This window comes from Sturnus vulgaris, chromosome 3 (assembly GCF_052056855.1).
Source record: "Sturnus vulgaris isolate bStuVul1 chromosome 3, bStuVul1.hap1, whole genome shotgun sequence".
NCBI classification, from domain to species: Eukaryota; Metazoa; Chordata; class Aves; order Passeriformes; family Sturnidae; genus Sturnus; species Sturnus vulgaris.
This window is the reverse complement of record NC_142245.1, coordinates 79160816-79179583: the sequence shown is the minus strand read 5'-3', so window position 1 is coordinate 79179583 and position 18768 is coordinate 79160816. Positions and strand designations below refer to the sequence as shown.

At 41.1% G+C, this 18768-nt stretch overlaps 3 protein-coding genes across 18 annotated transcripts in view; 1 reads left to right on the top strand and 2 right to left on the bottom strand.

Moving 5' to 3' along the window:
- Positions 1-7128, top strand: part of ANKRD6 (ankyrin repeat domain 6) — an 88185-nt gene extending 81057 nt beyond the window's left edge. For all 16 annotated transcript variants that reach the window (XM_088162057.1, XM_088162056.1, XM_088162047.1 and 13 more), the window contains 4 exons: positions 907-1059; positions 1594-1707; positions 3449-3791; positions 4829-7128. In XM_088162057.1, the coding sequence (XP_088018183.1) occupies positions 907-1059; positions 1594-1707; positions 3449-3791; positions 4829-5388 (1170 nt within the window). In that variant the 3' untranslated portion in view covers positions 5389-7128. The remainder of the gene's footprint in view (positions 1-906; positions 1060-1593; positions 1708-3448; positions 3792-4828) is intronic.
- Positions 7129-8929: 1801 nt separating this feature from the next.
- LYRM2 (LYR motif containing 2) lies at positions 8930-10669 on the bottom strand. Its single transcript, XM_014877809.2, has 3 exons — positions 10535-10669; positions 10247-10387; positions 8930-9333 (listed from the first exon to the last, which is right to left on the bottom strand). The coding sequence occupies exons 1-3, from the start codon at positions 10667-10669 to the stop codon at positions 9253-9255; spliced, it is 357 nt and encodes a 118-aa protein (XP_014733295.2). The 3' UTR covers positions 8930-9252.
- A 90-nt stretch (positions 10670-10759) lies between these two features.
- The window catches only part of MDN1 (midasin AAA ATPase 1), a 93360-nt gene continuing 85351 nt past the window's right edge, over positions 10760-18768 (bottom strand). Inside the window, exons 95-102 of the mRNA XM_088162059.1 lie at positions 18042-18131; positions 17557-17672; positions 16759-16933; positions 15752-15825; positions 15544-15658; positions 14827-14890; positions 13103-13245; positions 10760-11712 (exon numbers count right to left, since the gene is read on the bottom strand). Of these exons, the coding sequence (XP_088018185.1) occupies positions 11524-11712; positions 13103-13245; positions 14827-14890; positions 15544-15658; positions 15752-15825; positions 16759-16933; positions 17557-17672; positions 18042-18131 (966 nt within the window). The 3' untranslated portion in view covers positions 10760-11523. The remainder of the gene's footprint in view (positions 11713-13102; positions 13246-14826; positions 14891-15543; positions 15659-15751; positions 15826-16758; positions 16934-17556; positions 17673-18041; positions 18132-18768) is intronic.

Here is an 18768-nt window from a genome sequence, read left to right as displayed (position 1 = left end):
TTTTCTTTTTTGCTTGTCTGTCTTCTTTGATGCCCTGAGGCCATGAGTAGCAAACATAATTTCTAAAGTATGTGTACTTCTGAAGCTTTTTTAGGTACTCAGCAAACCACCCACCTTTCCCTGCCAAGGGAATAATCCCCAATTTATGAAACACTGCTGTGAGGCTAAAGAAGAGAGGGAGGCTCCTCTGCAGACAGATTCAGAGCAGCTGCTTTGGGCTACTGGCACAGCCCCTGAAGGAGCCAGTTTCTGCCTTTGGGCTGCAGAGGAATCTGATGAGGTTTAGGTGTCCTCGCTTAAGAGAGCCTTCTGTGACCATCTCCCTGAGAGATTTAAATGTGGTCAGTGCAGTTGCCCTTGCAGAGGGACCATGGGATGGTGCCACATGTGTCAAAGGCAGGGGGAGGAGTGCCTAGCAGGCAAGGGGCAGCTGAATGCCAGGAGGGTGAGGGCAAACAGAAGCAGCTAGGCCTTGCATTCAGTACTGGAAAAGGACAGAGCACGTGATTGGTATTAGGTTAAAAAGCAAATGCACACAATCCACAAAATCTGATTTATTTTTTTTTTTACAATTGAGAATTACAGCATTGAGACATGGGGTATAAGCCTGTGATGTATTCCCTCAGCCAGCACACAGGGTCTGAGCTCAGTGCTGCTTGTAGCCCCAGTGAAATCAGCACTGATGTGTTAGGGTATGTCCATACACATCAGATGAATCCTTGTGTAGGCTATGCTTTTTCAACTAACAGCCCATTTGCTGAGCTGCTGTAAGATACTGTCAGGAGGGTGAGATACAGTACATGGGATAGAAGAACCCAAGACTGACTGAAGGAGGCTGTGATAATATTCCAAGTGTGCTAAGAGGGTGGTGGGGTGTAGCAAGTAAATGTATGATCACTCTTTCAGGCACCCATAAATGGATGTCGTTGTGAGCCCCTGATAAATAAACTGGAGAATCAGCTGGAGGCAACAGTGGAAGAGATAAAAGCTGAGCTTGGAACAGTACAAGATAAAATGAATATTAAGCTGGGCCAGATGGAAAGCAAAACTCAACATCAAGTAAGAACATGACCTGAAGTTCTGCTTGCCTATATGATTTAGAAACACATCCTAAACTTAATTAATATTTTCATTGTAATGATTCTTATTTTTCTTCTTACGTTATAAAAGCAAACCTGAACTCTAATACTCAAGTCCAGGGAACTGACATTCCACTGGGAACTGATGTTGCAGACTAGGGTCTTGAGTGGCTTCTGGTGCATCTTTAGACAACGAATCTTAAGGGCTTGAGCCATTAAGAGGGAAAGAAGGCAATCCTATGACTGGTCAGTTCATAATTGTCAAAATCCCTCTTGCAGAATTATGTATGCATTGAGATTTGAGATCCTCTAAATAACTTTTTATTTTTAATTTAATAGTTATTCATTGGTAATTTTGTGATTGAGCCTCTTTGCAAGCTACATCTAATTGTAGTTGGCAGCATTCATAGAAACGAAGACTGAAAGACAGACTGTACTTTGATTTACAGGGCTCACAGATGGGAGTTTGGTTTCTAACATGATGATCTCAGCTGAACATTGTTTTTCCCCACAGCTCCGGGTTTTGGACAAGCTCATGGCCGAGCGACTGTCGGCAGAGAGGACAGAGTGCCTTCACCGCCTGCAGCAGCACACGGAGCTGGAAAAGAGTGAGGGGGAGAAGAGGCAGGTAGGGCTCGAAACAGCTACTCCCTCTTACTCCCTCTACATCCCCTGGCAGGTCAGCTCAGGAGTTCCATTCCAGCAGGCAGAAAATGTCAGAGATGTGTCACATCTGTTCAAACAGGTAAAAGAGCTTCAAAGACCAAATTATTCCTGCCCACCATCTTAGTCACTAAACCAAATTTATGAAGTTTTTGCATTATAAATGAGGAATGTGAAATCCAGTCCCACTGCTGTAATTTAATTTGGTGTATCTGTAGTGTGGGTTCTACAACAAAATGCCATTTTTCTAACATAGGGATTTACAAAAATTTCCAGCACTAAATTTTCCACAGTTGTGCTTTCAGCTTTTGCTTCATTAGAGGACATATGCAGGAACATATCCAAATAGTAAAAAAGCTAAGATCTGTATTGTTTCTTTTCCTTCTCATCCATTTGGAGACTGGGCCCTGAGAATCTCTCCCTTCTTCTTTATCTGAGCTTTTTAGCCCCCATGTATTAAAAGGCTGAAGTTCTTTCTTCTGATGTCAGCAACACAGCACCATCTCCAAGCTGTGTATTAATGCCAATAGGAAAGTCCTTTCTTGTATGCTTGTTCAACCAGCAGTGCAAGAACAACTGCTCCCACAGAGATGCAGCTCTTGCCCTTCCAGTTTCTGCAAAAACTCGCCATTTAAAACCTGCTGAGAAATTTGTGTTCCTCCACTCACATAGGTGAATTTAAAATACAGTTTGTTTTCTCATTGTTGGTATTCTTCCAAGAATTGAGAAGTACACATTGTGCTAGGAAAATGTCTTGAGTGTTTTTAAGACCATTCCAAATCCATGTAGGAAGACTGACAGCTGTGATAATGCTTGCATAGCTACTGATCAAGATACTTGGATCTAACATCCATCAAATACTCTTCTCCAAAGAAAAGTACTTACCAAACTAAGGCAGCTTTAATTTTTATTTCATAAAAGATATAAGTATTTTATTGGCTTCTGAACATCTAGGCTTTTGCTCCATCACCTTGTAATGTCCATTTAAGACACAAGATGCTGGGGTGATACATCAGTGAACTGAATTAAGTGATGTCAGCTGTTCCTGCACAGCTAGGTCTAATTGAAACATCTGAAAAAACAGAATTGAGCTTTACCAAACACACCGACTAAACATCCTTGTGCCTAGGATGGCCTGACCTAAATTCATGATGTCATATGAACAACAGGGTGAAAAAACCTACTCTTATTTTAAATGATTTAAATGCATCTGCAGCTGACACTTGTTAAGCATCTGATTTACTGATTTATCATTTAGTCGGCAACTCACCTTTATCACTGAATGAAGAGAGAAGCAGAGGTAGGTAGTTGTATAAAGCTGTTCCCCAGAAGTGTCTAATTTGAATTTTGCTCTTAAAAAATGAATGTGTGGTGTTCCTTGCACTTAGAAAGTACCATTGACTGTATGATTAAACAAGTCATCCCTGACAGAGGACTCAGAGTTGCACTGGAAGTAGCATATTCATTCTAAGAGGTGGTAGCTTGGATTAAAGAGAGTGCCTTTCATAAGCTAGTGCATAGTTCTCCACCTTTTTTGATCTGCAGTCCTTTAAATATTCCCAGTGGCAGCATGCACATCTGAGCAGGGAGTCTAAGCCCACAGATACCCAGCTTGCTTGTCTTTGTCCCTGCCACATGTCCTCAGCAGCTCAGGAACCATAGGATCTCATCATAGGATCATGTAATTTACGGTCTCTTTCTGATAGATTTCCTTGGTTGATGAGCTGAAGACCTGGTGCTTGTTGAAGATTCAGAATCTGGAGCTCAAGCTTTCTGGAGATTCCAGGTCATCAAGACCAAAATCAACTTTGTCCACTTGTGAGTCTCTCACTGAGACCCTGGATACTGACAACAACCCCCACAGTGCCAAGGACTGTAAAGCCAACCAGCCTGTGCTTCAGTCAGAGGGCTCCCACCAGCATTCCTATATCACACTTCCAAATAGCCTCTTGGAAGATGGGGGAAGGAGCAGAGTCCAGATGCCAGAACAAAGCTTTGGGCAACACTTTTGCGTTAAACAAGATGGAGCATTGGGTACAACCACGGCAGGTACTTAGCTGTCATATCCATTCAACGGCAAGCTCCTTAACTGAGGGGTACCTGTATTATTACTACTACATAATTCTGGTGGTGTGCTTTCCCCCCTCCATATGCCTAATGTCTTGGGATTTAAATACACTTCAAGGCAGCCACTGAGAATATTTTAAGAGGTGGCTGGGTGGAATTCCATTGACTGTTCCTGATGCTTGCACTATGTCTTTGAAGCAAAAGTCCTTTGGTGCTTTGAATAACTCTTGGCCTTGGAAGCTTTTGAGGGAAAAAAAAAGAAATGTGCAGAACAACCAGGTGTCTACAGCCAAGTAGAATGCTATCTGAGCCCTGGCTTCTGTAAAATGCAATGCATATATCCCCTAAACACTATGCAAAATGTGGATGCCCCATCAAATAGAAAGGCATATAAGAGATCTTGCTCTTCAGTGTCAGCTATTCTGCATTGGAACACTTCAAAAGCATAGAAATGTGTGACCTTTCCAAAATTACTGGGACTTCAAGTTCTGTAGAAGCAGGCAGTTCATAAATATCAGCAGGCATAATCTACTTTGGAAATCTAGACTGACACTTATTACATCTCCTTCTGACAAAGTCAAAGAATCACAGAATGGTTTGGATTGGAAGGGACCCTAAAGATCATCTCGTTCCAACCCCCCCTGCTATGGGTAGGGACATTTTCCACTGTACCAGATTGCTCAGAGCCACGTCCATCCTGGCGTTCTGAGGATGGGGCAACCACAACTTCTCTGGGTAACCTGTGCCAGTGCCTCACAGTAAAGAATTTTTGGCTAATATTTATGTCTTTTGCCTGTTATCCATCTGTAGCCCCACAGCTGCAATGCAGCACCCCTCTGCCTGGGCCAGCTTTTCTCCTTTAATGACTACCTATTACATCACCTGCCTGTGAAGGTGTGATAAACTAATATAAGTCTGTACACACAAAACCCTATCATTCATCAAAAAACAGGTCTTGTGAGTGCTAAAATAAATGCCTAGAGCTTTTCTTAATATATTGTCTATAATTTATTCTATAGGTACAGAGCAACAGGTAGTGACTGGTGGACCAGTTTCTTCTTCTGCCACTGCTCAAGATGTCAGGCCAAAGGACAAAGCTGTGAGTGCCAGCACGTTCCACAGGTTCCAGCAGGACCTGCCCTCCTCCGAGCTTTCAGGCTCCAAATTAAGACACGTTAAAGTTCAAGCTGCTTTGCAGCCAGTGACTGAACCTGCAAAGACTGAACCACAGAGCGGCTACTTCATTGACAAAGGAACTCAGACGAAAAAGTCCAGCAGAAGTGGGCAGTCGAGGCACAAAGCTCTGCACCACGCCGGGGCACAGCAGGGCCAGGAGCCGCAGCCCTCAGCCCCGCCTGCCCCTCCGCTCAAAGACACCTCCCAGGCCCTGGAGATAACCCAGTACTTCTTCGAGGCCGTTTCCACGCAGATGGAGAAGTGGTACGAGCGCAAGATAGAAGAAGCCCGGTGCCAAGCGAACCAGAGAGCGCAGCAGGACAAAGCTGCTCTCAAGGAGCACATCAAATGCTTAGAAGAGGAGCTGAGCAAATTAAGGACTAAGGTGCAGAAAGAGAGCTAGCACCTGCCAGGCAGGTAATCAAGCAACAGGACTCATTCTGGAGCCTGCTGTATGGGAATTTGGAATATTGATAGATATATGTAGTGCCTGTTACATCCAAACACAACACTCTATTTCAGGAGTAGAAACTACTGTGGAAACTCCATAACTGAGGAGAGTTCATATGCAAACTATATTGATAACAAAGAGATGCTGCAGATCAGATCCTTTCTTTGTTATTTCCAAGAGTCCTTCAATATTGCACTCAGTTTCCAGATGCTGCTTGAAACCAAACTGCATTAGTAACCAAAACTGCTTTCTGAAAAGGAAATTCCCTTACTTCCACACAGGACACAGACTAGAGGGTTCTACTGTATGCCACATGTAAACATGTTGTAATACCAGTACTGAAATAAATCCAGGATGTTTGAAAGCTTTTGACAGAATTATTTAGTGATGAAGGGCTATTGATCCTATTTTAGATCCTCCCAGAGCCTCTCTTTAGTCAGTGGAGAGAAGCTAAAGAACTCACTCCAGTTACAAGCCCAGGCAGGTGACAGATGCAGGCTTCCAGCTGGGAGAGGGCAGACAAGCATGGAGGGAGATGCTAAGGCAACTCATCCCATCAGGTACAGAGGCTTCAGCTACCACTTTGCTTTTCCATTGGTTTTCCATTATTAAAACAAGTCCTAAATCTGATTTGTTTTTTTAATGGTGTCCTGCAAGCAGAGCTCCTTGTGGTTACACTATTTTTGGGGCTGTACTCCAGTAATCTGAGAACTTTTGTTTAGGGCATGGATGGCAAGTATTTAATGTGACTGTGGTCTATTTGTTAGGTTGAATGTTTATATAAATCTTTTTTCCTTCAAGCAGGAAATGGCTGAATTGTCTACTATTGGAGAAGCTTGAAAAAAGTCCTTTATCTAAGCAAGTGAAAGCTTGGCTCCCTGTATTCAAATGTTTCTTCTTCTGCAGTCAGGATTTTTTTCCCAGGCACCTTGTCCAGACTGTCTACCTTTGTTTCTCTGAATGATTCCACCTGTGGTTTTTTTTTTTCCCTTCTGTCTCCAAAAAGGACACCAGGCCCTGCTGAGTCTACAGGTTTTAGGACAAACAGCCCCACAAAACAGTACTCAGCATTTTAAAAGTTTTATCGATGTGTTTTGTTTTAAATTTGGAACTTCCATTGACAAATGCTGTCCATGCTGACAGACTCCAAATAATCTCAAGGCATCATAACTATTGTATCTGCACCCCTTTAGGGACTCTTCCTTACACATCTGAGAAGGCTCCATCAGATTCTGCTAGAAAATTAAGTTTACTTACCAGATCATGACAGAACAACTGTTCAAAATCAGTTCCAACACAGGATGGTACTGTTATGCCAAGGAGAAAAATACTTTTTTTTCTGTACTAAGGAGCTCTAAAATCAATACAAAATACTTTACAGTGTTGAAAAACTCCATTCACTAATTAGTAATTAAGCTTTTGTCTTCTTAGCAGATGTATAAAACAAAAAAAGTCATATTATATAAACACTATTTTTAAAGTTCCTATTAATGCACTATCACGACAAGAGAAGTGTATCTGCAGCTGTGGAAATACTAGTTTTGCTCTGACTTCTGTAGTCTAATATAGACACTTTGGTGTGTTTACAGTTTGAAGCTACAGTAGGAATGCAAAAGCATGCTGTTGAAGTTTTGTATCACCTGGATGAAGTTAATGTTTTGCCAAGCAATTAAAGTAATTGTTGCTCAGAAATGTGTGGTGTAACGATTTCTACCCACAGGAAACTGACACAGTCCCCTCACTTGACTCGGAGCAGGGAGCAGAAGATTGGACTTCAGCTTCTAAGCTTTTTGTTTGCACTTATAAAACACAGAAATGGAGTCTGCCATCTGTGCCAAGGGAAGTTGCAGGGACTGAGTACTCTGTTGGCTGGTGCAGGTGCCCCTTTCAGAATTTACAGGCACAGGGCTGAGTTGTGCATGGATCACACACAGGTTCCTGAGCTTGCACAAGCTCAGGGGAGAGGCTGGGGCTTTAGCTCTACTTCTCATACAGGCCACACTGGACCACACTCATAGGTTCACATACTTTAAGTAAATCCAAGTAATTACCAAGCAATCAAAGGCAGTAACCACGCTGCAGGTTACTGATTTTAGAGGTTCTCTGAAGCCAATGAGTGTATGGTAAAAGAAAGAGAAGAATTTTCTGCTAATTCCTTTCTATACTTCTCCCTTCTTCAAAACTCTGAAGGACTTTATAAACAGGTGTGATCTACCTACTTTCTCTTCAGGTAACTTTACTTAACCTCGCAGGCTGTTTACTTGGACTCTTTAAGGCTTCTGGCTGGCAACTTTATCTTGACAAGCCCATAGAGCAGTAAAGGGCAGCAGCACTCAAGAGGTCAGCATCTGTCCAGGGCCCTCCCTGTCAATCCTAGCTCTGGATTATGTGCCCACAACCTGGAAGCATACAAACTGGGAGTCAAAGGAATAATGCAGGCTCTGGGATCTGAAAGGAAAGCACCATGGTGAGGCAGCAGGGTCAAGCCTCCTCACTAAAGAACAGAAATCCAAGCACTGGCTGAAGGGGAAGGGAAGGGTACTGTGGTAACAGCCAGTATTGGTTATGGCTATTCAGTCAAAATACCTTTCTAAGCAGCACTTTTTCTTAACATGAAAAATAAATCTCCAATACAAAAATGTTCTGTCAGTCTGTTCTACCAGGAAATTTTAACAAAATATAAAATTTTCATGAAGCATTTTTAGATACGTATTTTTCACTGACTGATTGAAGCTCAGAGGCTTCAGTCTATACAGATCTGAACCACAGCTCCTGCTCCCAGCTGGGGTCGTTCCTCCTGTAGCCTGGAATTTCTGTCCTGTCCCTTCCCTGGTGCCAGTGGTGATACCTATTTACCGATTTGCTGTCAGTTTGTGCAGCTTAGCAACTCTGCAGAAAACCACCTTGAAAAGCAGGGGTGTTCCCTCAGGGAACTACAATAGCAGGTGGGAGAGGGAAAAGTTCCTGCATGTCTTGGAATCACAACCTAAAAGAGTCAGGCATCGATCTACTGCTGCCTGTCTAGTAATGTGGAAAAAATCCCCAGCTCGTCTGAGCATTTTTAAATTACATGGGAAAAAAAGATACACAGTGATACAAAAAGATACACTGTGAGAACAGTTGCAAGCTAACAATTAGAAGTAATGTAACATTTGAATAAACCACAACTTTTGCAGTTAGTATTTTCTACCTGTAACTCTTCTTTATATGTTAACTTTTAAATACTAGTTTGAAGGTACTCGGTAATAAACATTTCTGGGACTAAAATCTCCCATTTTCATAAATAAAGACCTCCCTTTCTTATTTAGCTCCTACTGAAAATCAACATCTACACACAAAACATTTTTTTAATGTTTCTGTGTTCTGGGCCAATTTATTTATCCCAAATTCTGTTTTAATCACAAATTTTGGTGAAAATTCTTGGCACAGTACACAAAGAGGTGTCATTGTGAATATTACCAATTACAGCTACCACAGTAAAAAGCAGACAAAATAATCTGGCATATATTTATTTTCCATTGCACTGGCAATAGCACAGCTGCTGTAATTTTTGGTGCTTTCTGCTTTTCCTGCAGCACATGCTACATTTTCCATCCAGTTCTTAAATGTCCTTTGTGTCCAAGGGATTTTCCCTTCAGAGGGTAGCCAAACTGAGAAATGTATGAGAAAGGGGAAAAAACAAAACCCCCTCGGTGGTAGATTCCTCCTTCAAACATTACCAGGTTGCCAGCAAAGGCTGCCATTATAACCACATTCTGCAAAAAACACCGTGCCTATTTGCAACAGATAAAAATCCAACTGTCAACAAAATGAAGATCAGGATTTTGCCAGCTTAAGTGTTCTCTGAAGTTCCTGAAGTTGCATGTTGCCTTGAGTAATCATCATCCTGATTGCATCCTATAAAACAGAATGGAATCTAGTGAACTGCCCATCCATACACAGCACGAGTTTTCCACAAGCACACAAACTTTTAGTGCATTAAAATACATACAATTCTTACTGGCACTACTGTCATTTACTTATTTGTGTGACCTAACACTGCTGTCTCTCAGATGGTTAAAACCAGGTAAATAAATGGATAATTTTCTCCAGTTCCTTAACAATGTACTTGGTTGTGGCTTTGCTTTGAAACTCAGTTTTTAACAGGATTCAAACTCCTAATACTGTTTTCTTTATGCTTGTGTGTGTACTGCCTTTGCAAGCCAGTAGTGAGAAGGGTACACGAGCATTATGGAGATGGGTTTTACAGAGCAGGTGTGGGTTTCTCTCAACATTATCTAAGGACTGAGTCTTTGTCTGCATAATTCAGCCACCAATTCCCTGGGCACTGGCTAGAAAAGGGAATGAACCAGGAAGCAGAGAACAGGAGGTGTACAAGAAATGTGAAGGTTTTTGAATTTTGCACTTGCTTCACATCCCATTTGATTGTATTCTGCTTGAATATAGGTAAAATTAAAGCTAAAAAAAAAGCTACAAAAAGCTTAACCATTATTAAGTTTATGTTAGCTACCATATTATTCAATACCGTTTTCCTGATCTGTGGTTTGAGTAAGCAGAGTATTTGGTTTTTTAGATTTTTAATTCCAGATTATTCTCCTGAAATTTGAGAAACATTACTACAGCTAAGAGGGGGGGATAATATTTAGAGACGCTGGGTTATTTCTTTGCATAAATGAGGAAATAGTAACAGGAGACTTCTCACCAGTCTGGAAGAAACACCCACAAAACAAAACCCCATGACACAAGACAGGGCAGTGCAGTGACCATTCCCGAGGGCAGGCGATCGGAGTTGCGGATTCCCCATCCTCACCTCTTCTGTAGCATCCTTATTTCTCTTGAATTCCTCCCGGGCCCAGTCCTTTAAGTAGCGGCGATCCTGCTCAGCAGGGACCTCCCGGATAGCCCGCAGGATCTTGCGGTACAGCTGCAGGACCTGCTGCCGCCTCAGGAACTGGCAAGAGGAGAGGCAAGTCTGCCTCAGGACAGTGCCGCGAGCTGCACCCTCGGCGCTTTGCTTTGAGGGACATTTAAACAACCGCCGAGCTCCCTGTCGTTTCTACAGGACACCGCCCTGCCCGATCCCCCAGCCCGCCCGTACCTGTTTGAGGGTGAGCGCTCCCGGCGGGAGGCGCCCGGCGGCCATGGCGCGGCTCCGCCCCTTCCCCTTGCCCTGGCCCTGCCCCGCCACGGGGCCGCCCAGCCCGCCCCGCGCGGGCGGGGCCACGGCCGCCATTTCCTGCCTCGTCCCAGCACTCACGGCCCGGGTACGGTCGGTCGCTCGCTGTACGGAAGCTTTGATCAATTCAAGGCACGGACGTCGTAATTACAAAGAGCGGTACCTGTCTTTATTAGTACAGACGATACAAGATGCATAGCTTTTGCGATGAAAAATCACGTCCGTGCTCCAAGACATCGGATTTATGAAACATCCCCAACGCCTGCCTCGGACTGGGGCAAACTTCACAGTGTAAAGTGGTAAGGAAGGGATCAGCATATGGCAAGATTCAGAAAATTCCCTGCTATCGTCAGGCAAAAATCAGCAATAATTAAAAAGGCCATGTTAAAACCGCAGAATAGTTTCAAGTATTCGAGTACTTTTTTTTTTTTTTTTTTGGTTGATTCAAACCATCTTCCTCTCCTGCTCCCCATTCCTTTCCTTCCCAGAAGCATCTCCACATGGGTGATACTGAAGAAAGCTTTATTTGCAAGACACCCCAACTTCTAATGCAGAAATACTTTCCCAGGAACAAGGCTGGCTTTACTTAGCAGGGAGGGAGGAGCAGGAATAATATTACCTCTGTTAATATAACAATTTTTTTTTTTTCTTAAAAAGGTAATAAGTTATTACAAGGGAAGCTGAGACAAGTTTTATGCTACTTGTGGGAATAGCAGGAGACAGCCTCACCATTGCATAATTGTCCTCTGACACACTGGGAGGATGCACCCAAACCATTCTGTTCTTACACAGTCTCTGCCCCAGGGCAGCTCCCACAGGATAATCCCAGTTGGGAAGAGTTTTATGACAAGAGTTTCTTGTATTTCAGCAGTTCAGCAGCAGCAGTCGGGTCTGACCTTGTCTACCAAAGTCTAAAGAGTGTCGGAGGCAGTGACCAGTTCAAACCACTGTCTGAGGGCATCGCTCAGAGTTTCTGGGAGCGCATTCACATCTCTAAGGATCATGTAGAACGGGAATGGGAATTCTTCCATGTAAGACCTGATTTCAGGCAGTTCTCCAGGTCCTTTGAATATAGGTACTTTAATGTCCAAAATAGAATCCTGTAAAAAAAGTACTGCTGTTACTATTAAATGACACACATACTCTATGACCAGTGACAGAATTTACCTTATTTTCTAAGTACTTCTAATTCTCCCCCATTAGAATAAAAGTTAATAAAATACTTTCAAGATTAAAAGCTCTAAGTGTTCAATGGTAAATCAGATCAGAAGCTGAACATAAAACAGTTAAATGCTTTTGCCCTTTCAGATAAAAGTGTACTAATCATGAATTATAGGCTAGAAGAGACTAAGCTTAAGCTTCTGCAATACCACATTCTGTAAATAAATTCTGTCTTTTCTTAGCATTTTATGATTTGAGTTTACTGTTGGCACTTTAGTGTTATTAATTTGATGCCTTCCCAAGAGAGTCTGTAAGCTTTTTAGTGCTGAATTCAACTAATATTTGTGCAGTGCTCTAATAGAAGATTCTTTAGTAACTTCACAGTATTTCAACAAATACCTTAAAGACAAAAATCAGATTAAACTCCAGCTGTGCTTCTTGTAAAGTAACTTCGTAGCTGCTCAGTGTAGCAGCTCAGAAATTAATAAAGATTATGGAAAGCACCTTTTTTCCCCAGAAAACAAAAAGCTTATGAAAAACACCCAGTTTTGCTTGATACTACAGCCAGGCTTCATCAGAACCTTTCAGCTGTTTGTCAGCAGGAGAACTTTTAGTTTTTCAGCAATAAATATAGCAGATGAGTTTTGTATTCAAAAATAAAGATACAAGAAGAAAACACAAGCAAAAAAACAAACAAACAAAAAACCCAAAACAAACCACGAAAATTAGAGTCTTTACCACATAATTTACTGTCAGGTTTATGTTTGCTTACTTACTGCACTACAGAGCCTTCCTGAAACACTCCCAGATATTTCAGCTTCTCATCCAAGGATATCTTAAGTTTTCTTCCCCCATTACCAGATGCAGGACTCGGCTTTCCCAACTGAGGGGCTAAGTAACTCTCACATATTCCCTTCTGTCTAATGTTTAATCTCATACTGGCTCCAGCTGTCATGTCAATTGGGGACTGCTGTCAGAAATTATCAAGCTGAATCAGAGCTGAGATGGAACAAAGCATCTCTCAAACTCCAAATCTGTCAACCTGCCAGCTGCTTCCCTGGTGGCCAAGAGCTACAACCATTCTGTTTGAAAACGGGAGTCCTAGCCTTTCTGTGGCTTGGAAGCTGATATTTTTTTTTTTAATACAAAAGATAAGAAGCACAGTAGGAAGAAATGGCAGATGTAGCAGACATGGAAAACTGCAACTGGGTTCAGTATCTCTAACCTCTACAAAAGATAAGGTAGCTGTATGGCACTATGAAAGACATAAAAAGATTTGTATCAGTTTCTCATTCACTGCAGTTGAATACTTCTCCCTTGTTCACTTACCCGGGAATTAGGGTTGTCCAACACTACGAAAATAACAAAGATATTGGCATTCCGAGCTGCTTGAACTGCTGCTGTCACCCGTTCCTTGCCTTCCAAGAAAAGGCCTCTTCCATCAGATACAATCAAAAGCAGCTGCGCTGTTTCTGAGCACAAAGAACATTTGAAATTCCAGTAAGTTCAGAGTAATGAATTTAAAAGGCAAAAACTCCTATTTTGCTGTTTGCCCTGTGGGTATAATGGAAAAAGGAGTATTCCTAAGGAAATTAACTCTTTGATTAAATAGAATTCTGTGACTTAACATTAAGCTGCAGTTATTAGTGGGTTAATAAAGTAACTAAGTAATGTGTGACGCCCTTGAAAATAATGGAGGAAAGGGGGTGGTGACAACCCCACCATCCATCAGTACTATAATCAAGGATGAAAGTCAAACAGACATGGTCAAAGTTTTGTCTTTCATGCCTAGAGGTTAAATACTGGCTGAATACTGGACAAGAATCCAGCTACTAGCTCAGGAGAGCACCAGATGCTGCAATGAAATAGAACTCAAATCAGTGCCTCTAGAAGCAGGTACCTATGAGTCCATCTGTAGGCTTTGTATCTAGTTTTACAGGCTTGGCTTCCATCAGGGAACAATCCTGGACTGTCCAAAATGGGTTATTTTTTGGAAGAAACTAAATGAGAAGATAAGCTCAGAGGCACAGTTAAGGCAGTTCAATTAGTCTAAAGTAAACCTCCTGAAACATCAGACATAGCACCCATGCTGGGTTCCTCAGCACCAGCCATTTCTGGAGACATGTTACATGACCCAAGTTGCCCTTAGAGACAGATATATAACTTAGAATGTACCTTTAGAGGGATGTATCTGTCATCCTTTACACGTAAAATCACAGTAATTACAGTCAGGAATGCAAGCCCTAATTGTTACAGAGGGATGCAGAACACACTTGGGCAGACAGGCCCCAAATGTGACAGGGCTTTGTCTTACAAAGAGGTCATGGATCCTACAGCCTTTCCTCTTGCCAGCTCCCTAATCCTAAGGAGCTGATTGCTGCTGCATCCCCTCAGAATATGACAGCCCGTCAACCCTGTGGCAAAGCAGCTGTGGATTATAAATCCCAGACTCTCAAGTTCTTGGAGTACTTCAACAACAGGAATTTATAAAAAATACATGTGCTACCATGACAAGCTTTTAACTATCACAGAGCAATCTTTTAGACTAACTATGGGGCAGACAACAGGCAAGCAGCCTTCCAGCTTTTCTTAGAAATTCAAGCACCTCATGACCTAAAGAAGCAAGACAGTGAAAGGCAGGTAGGAGGCAAATTCCCTCCTCAGAGCAGTGTGCTTCGGGATACCTAGAGAACTCAAGCTTTCAAGCAGGAGCAGAAGTGTCTAGAGAGTCAGGGGGCTTAGGAAGCTGGACAATGCTCCAAGCTGGCACTGTCTATCCTTAGCACGGTCTGCAAGCAGGAGGTAAAGGGAGACAGGTAAGGTGTGTCTTTTTAAAAATCTTACACAAAATTTTAGTGAATTATTGACAAATATGAAGAAGGTGTTGCTTGGGTTTTGAGCTAAATTTCAACCAAACATTGCTTTTGACAAAGCAAAGCCCTAATGCAAGCCGTGTTTCAGTCCTAGGAGTCTTCCTGGCAGGATCCTACTTTGGGACTGTAGTGAGCATTCTGCTGCCATGGCAACAAGCACAGTAACACAAGAAAACTCACCCGGATTAATATTTTGAGACAACTGCTGTGCTGCAGCAAACATATTTGCTGATGATTCTAGAAACTGCAGAGGAAATAAATAAGAAATTCAAGTTATCTCATTATAAAAATAATAAATTTTAAAATGAAAACATTTCTAATGAACACCTTTCTCTATTTTAAATGCCAAGACAGTCTTGACCACCTAACACAGATACAGTTCTTCGCATTTTCCTGTATTAACTAACTCCTGCTTTAAATTTATTAAGTACTTTTGAACTAAAGAATCTTCAAAGAGCCTTCAAATAGAATTTATTTTTTTTCCCGTGCTAGCAAAGCAATCAACACAGTACACTGCTGATGAGATTAATGGCATAATTGAAAATATACATCCTATTTCCAGGCTGAACTTCTTTGGCTTCAACTTGAAACAGAAGTATCTAGTCTCATATACTCCCCATTAAAATTAAGAACATCAACAGTACCCAAAAATACTTTTTAAGACCCAATACAGAGAAAGGTGAATGCTTAAAAGTGGTATACATCAGAACAAAAACGGAGAAAACACTCTTCCTATTACAAAATTATGACCATTTTATTTCTTTGTTATCTAACCTGCTCCCAGACTCTCAAAGACAAAAAACTAGTGTTACAAAGTGATCATGAAACCATGAAGCTGCTGGTATCTTGTCTGGAAAAGACTGGTCAAACTGTTGCCCTAAAAGCATTCTTGTGTACCTGGGCTATTTTTGTTTTCTTCTGCTGAAACTTGCAAAGACGCAATATCCGTGTCCCTGACTGGTCACTGAACTGCTCGTGGAACGGGTGCAGCAGCTGAACAGTCTCTCCAAAGCTTTAGAAAAGAAGAGAAAGTTACAGCATGAAACTGGTGTTTACATTCTGCTCTGAAGTACTGAAGGAAAGTCAAGATTTCAAATAAACTCACCTACACACAGCAATCTGTCCCACTTCTAGAAGAGTCAGAGCATTTCCAATAACTGCCAGGGATTCATATGCAAGCTATTAAAGAAAAATGTTGCACCAAAAATAGCATAGTCAAAGTTTTACTCAAAGCCCAGTATTAAATATGAAGAATGTTACTGAAATTATTTTTCATCATCTAGAAATATAATTTAAGAGACTGCCTATCTTTCTGCCTGTCTTATGTAACACAGTCAGTGTAATAAAGATACACTAGTTCTGCTTGAGGGCTTCAGCTGATTGATTTAGAAACACGACTTTAGACAGGCTAATGAAATAAATAAGTAACTGTTCAGAAGAAAATACACCATTTTAATTAATAAAAACCCTACAAGTGTGTTGGTCTTGGTTTTTGCCTTCTGATGTTGACATATTCATGTTACTCTTTCTCACACTCTCTTCTGATAAACAGAAGGTTGTTTTGCATTCCTCTTTGGAGGAAGCGAACATTGAAGGACAGGTGATAAAGTCAGAGAAGTCAAGAAGTTTTATCATTACTGTCCAATCCGTGCTCATTGTTAGATGTCTATAAATAGACATCTCACGTAAATAAAGTTCTCTTTTACTGTTCATCCAACTTGAAGTCAAGTGTGTGTGTGCTCTCTCTTTTGTGTGTGCGTCACAACAAACCTCACAAGTGGGCTAAGATGGATGGCTATTTAGTGTTCCAATGAATTGTCAGGTAAGGAAGTTTCAGCCTTTTGTAGGCCACAAGAAGTAACTTTACAGTGGATATGTACACCTCTAACAAACTTAACAGCTCATCCTTTCAGCTAGTTTTCACTGATCTTTTGTTAATAAATCCCTTAGGCATGCAGTGACAAGAGTTTAAGCACATGGACTGGAAAAATAGGTGCTTTGGAATGATCACACTTTCCAGAAATTACCAGACCTATATAAAACAAGTCAGCAACTGCCATACACATCAATGCCAGGTGGTTTCTCCGTACTTCTCCCAAGGTTTTATTTTACCTGTTTAGAGTGATTGTCAATCATACTAGAGGAATCATCAATAGCCAGGCAAATCTGATACTGTCGTTTACTGGGCTTGGTCCTTCGCAGCCAGATCTTGTCTTTTCGGAACTGACTGGCAATGTACGGGATCACTTTGCGCATGTTCAGTCTCTTCCCAGTTCTGTAGTCTCCTCTGAAAGTTGAGAAAAAAGACACAGTGACAGGGGTTATCAGCAGATATCTCATTGTGGAAATCCATGGCCTGTGCAGCATATACAACAAATATTTTTTTTAAATACACAAATCCAATATTAGTAGTTTTAATACTGATATTTAGTTATAGATAAAAAAATCCCCCATATTTTCGATGTAAGATGAATATTCAATGTTTTTAAAAGAAGTTTATATCTTAGGTACCTAAAATGGAAGGCAGACCTTGAATTTACATCCCACCAGTTTGAAACAAGTCTGTATCTCTTAAAAAAAATAATCATTTAATGTTATAAACAACGTAAAACATTTTGACATTTAACATAATCTTTGACTTATCTTCAAATGGTGAAATTGATTGATCACCTGTTGCACAGGAGAAAAAAAAATAGCAGGCAATATCCTCAGGGTGAGTGCCTACTACTATATATCATGTTTGCATTTCATAAAATAACCTAATGTTCCCATACAAGGAAATTGAAGGCATTTGCAAACAGCAATAATTACTGTAATGCAAGAATGACAAAGCTGCAGTTTTACAGAGGTTAAAGCACCTCAAACCCATGAGTTTAAAGAAATCAGAAGTCTCAGAAAGGCCCAACTTACTTCAACTTGGCGGCCTGAGTGGGTTCCAGTATGAGTCGCAGCTGTTCACAAAGCTGCTGTGACAGAGGAGCTGTCAGTACTAAGTACTTCTGCCACAGCTGTGCTGCCTCCTTCTCCTACAACATGACACAAAGAAATTAAAGTGAATTATGAAAAACAAAACAAGATGGAGAGCACTGTCTGAAGAAAGAAACCAAACCTAAGTGCACTAAGGGGAAAGCAGTAACCAGCTAAAACTGAGGGTGTCTTGTATGACAGCCTGCATCCACATTCAAAACAAGATCTGAAACAACATCCAGCTTCAAGAATAATGTAGTATGTTTTTCAAGATAAGTTAAACATAACAACAAGAACAGTATCAATGTGATTTTGAGTATTTAGATTCCAGCCTCCTTGGATTCCTCAATGTTTTAGAAGTAAAAGAAGATGAAATAATGCAATGAAGGATTCTTATGACAGTTTTATATTCAAATGAAGTCACAAACCTCCTCTGGAGTTCCAGGCTGTTGTGTCTGCCAAGCTTCCAATTGCCTTTCAAGTTCCTTTCTTAGCTCTTCGGGATCTCTAATGATGTGCTAGAAGTGAAATTACGAGTTTTATGAGACAGAAAAGTAAGTTTACACATCTGGTGATCTACAAAGTATAGCAAACTATAAAAAAAGTGTAAATGCATGTTCTCATTAGAAACACAAAAATACCTGAATACCTAAATGAAGATTCTAAATCTCCATGTTTTTTAGTAGCTTCCACATATGTGAAGGGTAAATACCTCCCCACAAATATCTCCATATGTGATCTAATCAATATAGAAACAAAGCTAGGAACATCTATGATACTGACATTGAATACAATAAAATACAGAATTTCAAATAAATCAATGAAATGCTCTTGACAAACACCAGATTTATCAACAGTATAATGGAGACAAAACTATTGAATGCTACGCCTAACTAGTGTCTTTGAAAACATCAAATACTTCACTTAGTTATATTTTTTTACAAGCTTCCTTCAAACCACTTCAAGACTGAATGACATCATCCTCCTTACCTGGCACCAAATATTATTTGCTAAGCCATTATGTTAAAGAACACCCAAGCTTTATGACACTTCTTTTACTTTCATCGTGCTTTCAGTGACAGCCTCTGTCCCTCACTTACAAACCCCCAGTTTGGCCAAACAGCAGTACACGGTACACATCATCTGCAGGCTTGC